The sequence below is a fragment of the Epinephelus fuscoguttatus genome, linkage group LG1 (genome assembly GCF_011397635.1).
Source record: "Epinephelus fuscoguttatus linkage group LG1, E.fuscoguttatus.final_Chr_v1".
Taxonomy (NCBI): Eukaryota; Metazoa; Chordata; class Actinopteri; order Perciformes; family Serranidae; genus Epinephelus; species Epinephelus fuscoguttatus.
In genome coordinates, this window is record NC_064752.1 from 51,923,461 (window position 1) to 51,935,731 (window position 12,271).

Here is a 12,271-nt window from a genome sequence, read left to right on the forward strand (position 1 = left end):
GTCAACCTCTAAAACAGATACAGATCCCACTGTTATGATTACAAGAGAGCAAATTTGTTATGCATATGATAGTGTATTATTTATACCATGACAGTTTTCCCTAAAATTAGATTTAAAACTATCTCAACATATCACCTTCGTTACAGTATATCTCACAATACAGTAAATCATAACCCCTGCGTTGTGATACATATCATATTGCCAGATTCAGCTTGACATCCAAATTAAGTGGTTTTCTAATTAAGATAGACCAGAATTACCTAGACATATTTGATATCATGCCTCTTCATTGCATGACAAGATGAATGCTGCTGATAAAGTTCATAAGCATGTTGATCATGACAATAACAGTGATCCGTCTAAAACTGTGTTATTTATGTGCTGTCTGTGCTGTGTTTTATCTCCCCCTGCAGGTGAGGTTGCACAAGGAGGAGGGTGAGGACGGGGAATTGAAGGGTCCTGTTGTGTTTTGCATGCAGGCGGAGCACACTGGTACCAGGACATACTACTTCAGCGCAGACAGTCGTGAGGAACAGGAAGAATGGATTAAAGCCATGAGCAGGGCTGCAGAGGTCCAAAGTCAGCCAGCGCAGAGGTGCTGTTCTCACACATGCACAAGGCCATTTTTGACATACAATACAGATGCAATGGCGGTCACATTTTCCTGATTCTGTTTGATTTGGCCTGTCCTTTATGTCCAGTCATGGCGATTTTGGTATCAACTGGTACTATTCATATCTCAAAGGTGGCATCAGAAAGGCAACAATACAAGCCACCATGAAACAAACTGTTTTATGGTACTTACACTTCCATGATGTCTTCCATTCATCATACAATCACATATAACAATACCTTCAATAAGCAAGGAATTTCCTCAAGTTGAAAAGTTGAACACCTGTGGGGAATTACTAGAATAAGAAACAAAGGATGTTAAAGTGATGGGGAAGAAATACACACTAAAAAAACTGAGGAACCAAAGCAGAATGCACTGGTAAAATCATCAATTGTCATCAAAATACACAAAAAAACATGACACAGGTACCAATCCAATCTGCATATAATCCTACATATATTAGAATATGAGTAAAAAGTAACATGTATGCAGTTGTACGTAACTAATGTGTGCATACTCTTATTACTGGCCCAGTTCAAGCACTGTATTACCCCTTTTTCACCAAGATGGAACTGGTTCCATTCTGGTTCTCACACCTTTTTCATACTGTTCAGAGCATTTTGACCAAAATTAATTTGGTTCAGAACCTGAAAAGTTGGTTCTCAGCTGTAACCACAAAAATAGCAGGTTTTCCTTGACCCAAAATGTGAACTGTGATGATGTCAGCAGGTGTGTCATGTTTTACAGATTGGAAAGAGAACGGACAAGGCAACCAGAAGTCAAGTCAGAAATCATCAGAGAGCGTGCAGTGATCTCATTAAAAGTTGGTCCATGCTAGTTTTTGGGGCAAAAACAAAGAACTGTGCCAACAAAAAAAAAGTTTGCAGTAGTAATCTGCAATTTTGCTAGTATTGTTTACTTCTGTAGTGCATCGTGCAACGCCCTCCATTTATGAGACATCCATGGTTCCAAAAATCATGAATGGAACCAGTTCAAGAACCAGAGCTGATTTTGTGTAAAAGGGGTATATGAGATGCAGATTTGTACAGCATGACCTGCAGTCAATCAGTGGAAGGGGATCTGCCTCCTAGTTCTGTGCTGCACTTATAACGGAGGGAGACTGTCATCAAAACTGGCCAGTGACCGAATTTCCTGCCCATTCATAAGACCTTATGTTTACACCTTCTGTAGTTCTGTAGTTACAAGTCAGTGTAAACACCAACCAGACTGAGGATAAAGAGGTAACAAAGGATCCTGGTGTGTGTTGGTCTGGCACAATTGGAGATTGCCATGAAAATAATGTTTAAGATTATTTTTTGAATGTTTTTGTGACCTTTATTGAAAAGACAGCCATAGAGAGGCAGGAAGGTTAGAGAGGTGGGATGACATGCCGCAGAAGGTCACGGGGCGGAATCGAACCTGGGCTGCTCTAAAGGACTGGGGCACTATATGTGGCACACCCCTGGTGAGCTAGAGGTTGCCACCATAAAAACACTATTAAAAGGAGAAATGTACAAAAGTCTTCACACAAAATGACCATTTTGAGGGATAGGTAATTGACCTGGTGTCAAGATTTGTTGGTCCACTTTCTGTGTCTATAATCTCTTTTTTGAAACAAAATAAAGCTGCCTATTTACGATCATGATTCCTTTTTCCTTCGAATTTCACAGAACAAACCCTGACACCACTGGGGATCTCAGCCACACCATGGTGACCAAGGCTCCTAACACACAAAAAGAACAGCATCCACACACACAAATACACAGTGAAACAGACAATGACCTCCCCCCTTTGACTAAGATCAACGGGGTCAACAACCTGAAAAAAAACCCACCCTCCATCCCTTGCTCTGATCAAGAGGGGAAAAACAGTGATGGAAGACAAGGTGAATTTGGAGGAGAAGGTAAAAATGAAGGAGGAGGACCTAGACCTGACCACACCTCTCACCCAAGTCACCATCCAAATGGCTGGGGCAACTATGGCCCTTGCAACAGCGTGCCACACAACAGCAATAGCAAACTCCCACCATCCAGGAGTCACAGTGGACCCCGAGCCCCTCAGGGATGCCCAGAGGGGGGTCTCAGCCCATCACATGACCCTAGGGAGCAGCAGGAAAATGTGGTGCTGAGGAGGGGTTTTGTTCCCAGGACAGCTCCAGAGAGGGTAGCCCAGAGGAAGAGCTCCATGGCCCAGCTGCAGCAGTGGGTCAACCAGCGGCGGGGCATGGCCTCCCAGGAGGACATCAACAGGTAGATCAAAGGAGAAGAGGAGGAATATGACACTGCTCTTTCTCTTCAAGTTTTCTTGTGTTGTTCACTGCAATGAGCTTCAGATGATGCTTCAGTGGTCATGGGGATACTACAAAGACACTGATGGTGCTGCTGTGCTGTAAGCCATTTACAATGACCTAAGTCATTACTCGGTGCATGCAGGTGCCCCTCCATTCGAACATCAATGAAGTTGCATGTTAAAAGTGTTGCCAGTGTCAGTAAATTTTGCTTTCTGTAGCCAAACACCCTTTAATCAGTAACCAACCACCATATTTTATTTTCTGTTGACAGACAGCCACCTAGCAGCACTAACATGCAGAAACATAGTGCCCACTGCCCAAGCTCCAGTCTTAACTGGTGAGCTAACATCAGCCTTTGCTGCTCCGCACTGCAAACCACCCTGGGTCAGGTGGGAGCTAGCTAGTGGCACCACTCATTCAACGAATACCGCGAGTAACGCTGTCCTGCTGGCAGGACAGCATTGCTATAGAAACATTGGCAGCCACCCTGCGGTCTCCACCTAGGTAGCCCTTGTGAGCAAGCAGCTTTATTTTGAGCTACATAATCCCTTTATCCTGTTAAATAACTTAGCACCACTAGCTGTGCAGACACTACTAACGGCACTAACACAGCTAACTGTGATACAAATATAGTGACATAGTGATAGTTTCAAAAAGAAAAATCATTGTGGCACCAATTTTCAATTGCCCAAATTTTCTTGAGACACAAATGCTATGTGACTAATTTGAAAGATGCTATAATTGCATTTTTATTTTTTATTTTTTTTACAGAAAGTGGTTTTGATATTCATTCCCACCAGAGTTTATTTTTGTAGCATTGATATTCAAGGACAGTGTCAGTCCAACTGGATTGGAAAGTTGGGGCTACTTAAAAATCCTGAGCACAAAGTTGTGTCTGTGCTCCAAATGTACCAGTGTTATCACACTATATCACATTTTAACTAACACTGTGAAGTGTTAACCCTTAAAAGTAAAGTTAACCCTTGAGGGTCTTGGGCTATTTTGGCCGTTTTGTATACTTTTGATTTTTGCCTTCATATACCACATAAAAAAATGTTTGTCATGCCAATGTTTGATATCTTTTTTTTCAGCACAACCTTAGCTATATGACCAGAAAATTATTTTTCCACTCTGACATACTATATTAACATACTAGACCCAAAAACACTCAAAAACACAAAATCGGATTTGAAAAATAAATCAGTTTCTTTACTATACAAAATTCAAACATGCTCAATGAAAAAATTCAAAGGCAGAAAATGTAAACATAAGTTGTAAATATGTACATACAAAAGTATAACTGAGATAAAATTAAGCTATATACAACTATTTCCAACAAAAAACAGGTGAAGACATAGGCTTTTTTTTTTCATTTTGGCCATGCCTCTCTTCAAAACAGTTTATGTACACAATTAGACAGAGAACTATATAACAGGCCTTCCATTCACAGACTGTGAGGGGTTCCTAAATAGTGCAAAAGTGACATATAAATGTCAAATTGAGATAAAATCAAACTATAAGCAACAATAACATAACTACACTGAACAAAAATATAAACGCACCACTTTTGTTTTTGCTCTCATTTTTCATGAGCTGAACTGAAAGATCTTAAACATTTTCTATACACACAAAAGACCATTTCCTCACAAATACTGTTCACAAATCTGTCTAAATCTGTGTTAGTGAGCACTTCTCCTTTGCCGCAATAATCCATCCCACCTCACAGGTGTGGCATATCAAGATGCTGATTAGACAGCATGAATATTGCACAGGTGTGCCTTAGGCTGGCCACAATAAAAGGCCACTCTGAAATGTGCAGTTTTATCACACCGCACAATGCCACAGATGTCGCAAGTTTTGAGGGAGCGTGCAATTGGCATGCTGATTGCAGGAATGTCCACCAGAGCTGTTGCCTGTGAATTGAATGTTCATTTCTCTACCATAAGCCGTCTCCAAAGGCGTTTCAGACAGTTTGGCAGTACATCCAACCGGCCTCACAACCACAGACCACGTGTAACCACACCAGCCCAGGACCTCCACATCCAGCATGTTCACCTCCAAGATCGTCTGAGACCAGCCACCCGGACAGCTGCTGCAACAATCGGTTTGCATAACCAAAGAATTTCTGCACAAACTGTCAGAAACCGTCTCAGGGAAGCTGATCTGCATGCTCGTCGTCCTCATCGGGTCTCGACCTGACTGCAGTTCGTTGTCGTAACCAACTTGAGTGGGCAAATGCTCACATTCGATGGCGTCTGGCACGTTGAAGAGGTGTTCTCTTCATGGATGAATCCCAGTTTTCACTGTTCAGGGCAGATGGCAGACAGCATGTGTGGCGGGGGGCGGTTTGCTGATGTCAACGCTGTGGATCGAGTGGCCCATGGTGGCGGTGGGGTTATGGTATGGGCAGGCGTATGTTATGGACAACGAACACAGGTGCATTTTATTGATGGCATTTTGAATGTACAGAGATATCGTGACGAGATCCTGAGGCCCATTGTTGTGCCATTCATCCACGACCATCACCTCATGTTGCAGCATGATAATGCATGGCCCCATGTTGCAAGGATCTGTACACAATTCCTGGAAGCTGAAAACATCCCAGTTCTTGCATGGCCAGCATACTCACCGGACATGTCACCCATTGAGCATGTTTGGGATGCTCTGGATCGGCGTATACGACAGCATGTTCCAGTTCCTGCCAATATCCAGCAACTGCGCGCAGCCATTGAAGAGGAGTGGACCAACATTCCACAGGCCACAATCAACAACCTGATCAACTCTATGTGAAGGAGATGCGTTGCACTGTGTGAGGCAAATGGTGGTCACACCAGATACTGACTGGTTTTCTGACCCCCCCCCCCCAATAAAGCAGTGTGGCCTTTTATTGTAGCCAGCCTAAGGCACACCTGTGCAATATTCATGCTGTCTAATCAGCATCTTGATATGCCACACCTGTGAGGTGGGATGGATTATCTTGGCAAAGGAGAAGTGCTCACTAACACAGATTTAGACAGATTTGTGAACAATCTTTGTGAGGAAATGGTCTTTAGTGTGGATAGAAAATGTTTTAGATCTTTGAGTTCAGCTCATGAAAAATGGGAGCAAAAACAAAAGTGGTGCGTTTATATTTTTGTTCAGTGTACTTACAACAAAAACCAGGTGAAGAACAGCTAAAACAGATCTTTCGGTGTGTATACCGAGTGCATGTCCACCTGGGCTCCTGGTGGTCTGTGGGGCATGAACCTACTGACTCCTGGAGCAGTATCAGGTTCACTCTCTGTTCTCCAGGCCTCAGGGCTGTGGTGTGGCTGGCATGACCGGTCACATGGAGATCTAGACCGGCCATCTTTTCTCCCTCCCATGCTGATGCCCCCTGCCTCTGCCTCTGCCTCTTGCTGGGGCTGTAGATGTCCCAGGCTGCTCATCATCTCTGTATATGCACATGACAATAACACAATGTAAAAAGTTGAGTTCAGTTCAATTTGCACAATTTAAAAAAATGTCAAATTGAGATAAAATCAAACTATAAACAACAGTAACATAACTATTTATAACAAAAACCAGGTGAAGACAGGTGTTTTTTTTTATTTTGGCCATGCCTCTCTTCAAAATAGTTTATGTACACGATTAGACAGAGAACTATATAACAGGCCTTTCATTCACAGACTGTGAGGGGTTCCTAAATAGTGCAAAAGTAACATATAAATGTCAAATTGAAAAAAACTAAAACAATAAAATAACAATTCTTGGGGAGGCCCTGTAGAAAACCCTGTAGGTTTATGTGAGACTACCACTAAAAACTACTGAATAGTCCCATGACATTTATTTCATCAACCTAAACTTTAGACTCAATCCACTTGCTAAATAGTCTATTTCGTTTTTCCCACAAACACAAACAGTTCAGTGCCAACCCAGTTCACTACCACAAAAAGACAGGCAACTCAATATTTGCTGCATGTTTTACTACTACCACTCGCGGTAAAATATATTTTATTTCCCGCGGTAAAATATATTTTACCGCGAGGTGTGTGTGTGTGTGTGTGTGTGTGTGTGTGTGTGTCACAAAATCACACAGCACACGTTTACAAAGAGAGTAATAAGAAAAACAAAAGCAATAAATGTTCATAAGAAGTTTGACTCACCTCTTGTCGTCCGTCACAAAGGACGGATCCTCAACTTCATCGTCACAGTCACTCTCCGACTCCGACGGTGAAATGCAGATTTCGCCCTCCTGCTCCTCCACTTCGAAAAACAAGTCCACGGCTTGTCTTACATTCAGTGTCCGCAACATCCTCTACCCCTCACGAATAAACTCTAAATCCTAAAACAACTCCAAATCTTCCAAAAAACTCTCTCAAACTATCGCTCACTACTGTGTCGCCTGCCTCTCTCATCCGCCTCACTCTCTCGCACTTCTCTTCCGCCACACTGCTCTGTTGGCCCTGCCCCCACGTCCCAAGAATGTGCAGCCTGTAGAGCAGAGTCGGCAGATTCAGACATTTTGATCCGTTTCGTAATATAACAAAAAACGACGAAAATATTCAAATAAATGCAACGCCTGCTCCAACACACCGTGCACACTTTGTGCATGCGTAAACATTATTTTTATTTCAACTTTAAACTATGATATTTCCGTTTTTACTTGGTGTATCAACATAAAACAAAAACTGTCATGGAGTTTCAAGTCCGCACTTTCCAGAGAAGTTGACGGTAGCGCTCTACGGGGGTTCGTTTTCGTGCAGTGACGTCATAAACTAGTCACGTGATTTGATCACGCCGGCGTGATCGTCGACCTCAGGTTAAGCTTACAGTGAAGTAAAACTTAAGTTGAGCTTCAGAGCCTCCTGGCAAAATTACTATAATTTACCTGAGCATAGGGTACAGCACAGCTCATGGACAGAAATATGAGGGGAAACATTGTGTCTAACATTATCTTACGACTAAATAGACTTGCATTTGTATAGCGCCTTTCTAGTCATCTAGTGACCACTCAAAGCGCTTTTTACACTACGAGTCACATTCACCCATTCACACACACATTCATACACGGGTGGCCGAGGCTACCATACAAGGTGCCACCTGCTACTCAGTTTTAACACACTCACACACCGATGGAACAGCCATCGGGAGCAATTTGGGGTTCAGTATCTTGCACTTCGACATGCAGCCTGGAGGAGCCCGGGATCGAACCACTGATCTTTTGATTGGTGGACGACCCGCTATATCACTGACCCGCAGCCGCCCTCAAATATGGAAATGTCTTTCTTTCACCATAAATATGCCTCATGTACAGTATTTGGTTAGTAAAGTTGCTTTTTTCAGGAATGTCCACAATTAATAAAAGGTTATGAAATGTGTCAAAAAAGTTTTATCAAAGTAGCATGAGACGTTTGTTGAAAAACAGCTGGCATACATGAAAAACATGTAATTTGAATCTTTATTTGAACCTAGCCTTTATTTTACACAATTGAGAGATTACTTTTTACACATAAAGTTTCTACTGCTGCTGGTTGACTCATCCACAAACTACAAGTCCCTGTCATTCAATCTTATTTTCATGACTTGACATGACATTTGATGAGGCAATAGTCTTTATCTCTTCCTGTCATTCCAGCCCATCTCGTTACTACCTAGTGAACCATGGGGTCTCAGGTGACTACTATGGCTACCCTGGTGGCCCCCAGATTATGGAGGAGTACCCTCTGTACCCACCGGGGGTCCGACCTGACAGTATCTGCTCTGTCTCTGCTGTGGGGGGATACGACCGACACTGGACTGTCGAGGAGAAACGTCACTCGCTAAGGGATAGACCCCACCACCTGCATGGACCTCCAATGTCCAGGGACCAATGGGGACCACCATACTATGGTGGAATAGAAACATCAATGAGACGTCTGTCCATCCAGCCCCGCTCCAGGTCTGTGCCCAGGTCGCCGTCCTCATCATCTGGGGGGCCCTACTCACCGGTGCCACCGAGCTTTGTCTCCCCGGCTCGATCGCCATCTGCCCGTTTTGACAGGTTCCCAGGACGGATGAGGGATGATGTGATCTATGCTGATCCATCTGTCTATAGCCTGAGGAGATCCCTCAGCTCACCCAAGGTAAAACGATGAGTGTGTGTGTTCACAGAATGTTACAGTGGATATAAAGGGTGACCACTACCCCAACTTGACAATTTGTTTTATAACAACAGGCCACAACTCACTTCTTCAACTTTTTCTGTTTTAAAATATTTGCCACTTACTTAGGGGATCAGATATTTTGATTTAATGGGAACAGGCTTTTATCTCATAAGGAAGTGCATTGCGTTCACTGGTTAAAAAAAAAAATTAGACACCTTATCTCGTAATTATCAGATCCTTATCTCGTAATTATGAAAAAAGATAAGGATCTCATAATTATGAGATCAGGATCTCATAATTACGAGATAAGGATCTCATAATTATGAGAAAAGATCTCGTAATTACGAGATAAGGATCTCATAATTATGAGATCAGGAAAGGTGCCACATTAGCCACTGCTTCGCTCAGAACCACATACTGCACATCCACGAAGGGGGGTCGGAACTACTGTAACCAGCTGCCACTCAGGTGGTGCCATCCTGACTATATCCCATATCTTTATTATAATGCGTATATATTGGAAATTACGACGGAGTATTAGGGCCACATTGAAGAAAAAAAAATTGAGATTTTGAGAATAAAGTCATAACTAAGAAAAAGTCATAATATTAGGCTACGAGAATAAAGTCAAATTATGAGATTAAAGTCGTTATTTAATGAGATTGAAGTCATAATATTACGAGAATAAAGTTGTAGTTTTTTAAGGAAATAACCAACATCAATCCGAATGCGTTCGTTTGGGGACAAGTTAGTGGTCACGTTACTCGTTCCACAGGCGAAGGACCCCGGACACATAACCTACAGTAAATACACCAGTTGTAAGTAACTTTTAACATAGCCTTCGTGAGTCTTTGTGACTCTTGACTCTTGTCCCCTAACTAACGCTTGTTTCTGTTTCACTAACAATATTTTCACACGATTAAGTCACATCCCGTTATTTCCTCTGAAAACCTAACATTATAGCAGCCTACAAGCATACTGTGTCAATAAATCAGCTCAGACACTGTTAGAAATGTAATATTTAGCCTAATAACAACATGCTACAGCAGTAATAACGTCAGCTTTAGTCAAATGGCTCTGGCTCTCCCGCTAAATGTCATAAACTCTGGACACATTTTCTCTGTATGTTGACATGATAATGGCCACGTTTCCCAGATCGCTCTTTGCTTAAGAAGATCTTTCACTAAGAAGGAGCTGTAAGATCGAGCTGACCCGCTCTTAACAGTCTTCTTAGCGACCAAACGCTCACAGATCCAGCCACGGCAGGCACATTAGTATTACACTGAGCAAGGAGATATTAAAACAGTGCGCGCCGTATATATTTTGATCTATTCTATACTTCAGATTTATATTGTTTGGCGTTAATTGGTGACAGAAAAATTATGAGATCAGGAAAGGTGCCACATTAGCCACTGCTTCGCTCAGAACCACATACTGCACATCCACGAAGGGGGGTCGGAACTACTGTAACCAGCTGCCACTCGGGTGGTGCCATCTTGACTATATCCCATATCTTTATTATAATGTGTATATATTGGAAATTAAGACGGAGTATTACACTAAGCAAGGACAACAGTGCACACCGTATATATTTTGATCTATTTCATACTTCAGATTTATATTGTTTGGCATTAACTGGTGACAGAAAAGAACAAATTTCATTCTGCAGGGAAACGTGTGTCCTTACTGTGCATATTGAATCTTGAATCTATGTTTTACGAAGACCCTGTGTGCGCTCAGAGCTGTGGCACAAGTTACGCACTGAAATCTGGCGGAAGAAAAATAAGACGAAAAATAAGTAGGCTGTGTGTGACTTACGCGCTGATGAAGTGGTGGGTGATCGATGCCTGACATAGATTGATTTAGTTTCAGCACCACGGTAGTGGCCAGCTCCTGTAAAAAGTTTCTTAAAGAGCGATCTCAAGTAAAATCTTAAATGGATGCAGACAGTGAAAAGAAAGCAATAGCCTAATTTAAAAAGTTGCCTCTATTGAAAATGCATTTAATCTCTGAATCAATTTCAGGGTTCAACGCTAAGGTTTTTTTTCACTTGCCCGGTCAGGCAAGTTGGTCAGAGATCTATTTGCCCGAAGTCAGTTTTTTCTTGCCCTATAAAAATTGTTTAATTTAAGTGGCTATCAATTAACAAAGACTGCAGTTATTTTTATGTTATGTAATCTTTATTCACACTGTATTTATTAATTAAAACAACACATGTCATGTATTGTAGCTTAATTCCTACACAAATATGACAATGCAGAGCTTAAAGTGAAAAATTTGTCAATCATTCTCCGTCTGTAATTTTGCGCCCTACTTGAGCCATGCCCACCTCTATTTATTTTCCCTCCCTCTCCAGTTCTGCTGTATTAACACCGGGTTTAATATATTTTGCTTCCATCTCTCTGCCCTGCTCTACTCTACTTCTCTCTCTACTCTACCAGTAGACTACCACATCCACGTGTTGCACAAAACGCACACAACAGTGTTTCCCCTAGGATGGAGTTGTAGCAGCGGAGGTGAAACACACGCATGAAAAATAATTTTCCCATGCGTGAAACTTTTTTGTATGCTTGTAAAGAACAGCCTGCTGGGATGTTTCTTTGTATCTACTGGTAGGCTACCAGAAGGGCTCTTTAGGGCTAAGTACATACAGTACATGTGTGCACAGTATGAGCAGGTGAAATGTCTGTCTAGCTTACATATGAGGTGTCTCAAGATTTAGGAACATACAATTGTATTGAATATAATAAATGTAAGAAGTCACTTGACATGCTGCTGTTTTGTGCTATGACCTATTTAAGTGCTTGAAGTTGTTATTTACATGACAACGCCTGAACTCAACACAAGCTCAGCATGAGTGCCATGCTCTGCGAGCAGCGTATTTGTCTGTGCGTAACAGCAGTCTGTTTATGGCTATTTACACACTGTCCATTTCAGTAACTTTGTCAGCTGACAAACTGCACTGGGCTTGGGGTCAGGTCTGGTCAGGAAAATGCGACCTGAGCCACCCTCTACCGTGCTCACCTGTGTGTGTGTGGCGGAACTCCGCCATGCGCAATACAGAGAGCAGAGGAGAATTGTTAACGCGTGACCATGTAGAGACAGAAATGACACAATGACATAATACCATAAATAGTACATTGTTATGTTATTATATGAAGTGTCCGTCGTGCAAAATAATATCAATGGGGGCTATGGGCAGGACATTGTTACACAGCATGTGCCTGTGACTTCAGGCAGAGA

General features: G+C 42.2%; 1 protein-coding gene across 13 annotated transcripts in view; it reads left to right on the forward strand.

Annotated features, from left to right (window-relative positions):
• plekha6 (pleckstrin homology domain containing, family A member 6) overlaps positions 1–12,271 on the forward strand; it is a 371,706-nt gene that overhangs the window by 285,453 nt on the left and 73,982 nt on the right. For 10 of the 13 annotated variants that reach the window (XM_049569368.1, XM_049569285.1, XM_049569451.1 and 7 more), the window contains 3 exons: positions 414–595; positions 2,284–2,862; positions 8,521–9,007. In XM_049569368.1, the coding sequence (XP_049425325.1) occupies positions 414–595; positions 2,284–2,862; positions 8,521–9,007 (1,248 nt within the window). The remainder of the gene's footprint in view (positions 1–413; positions 596–2,283; positions 2,863–8,520; positions 9,008–12,271) is intronic. The other 3 variants (XM_049569153.1, XM_049569800.1, XM_049569882.1) reach the window with 1 other exon arrangement.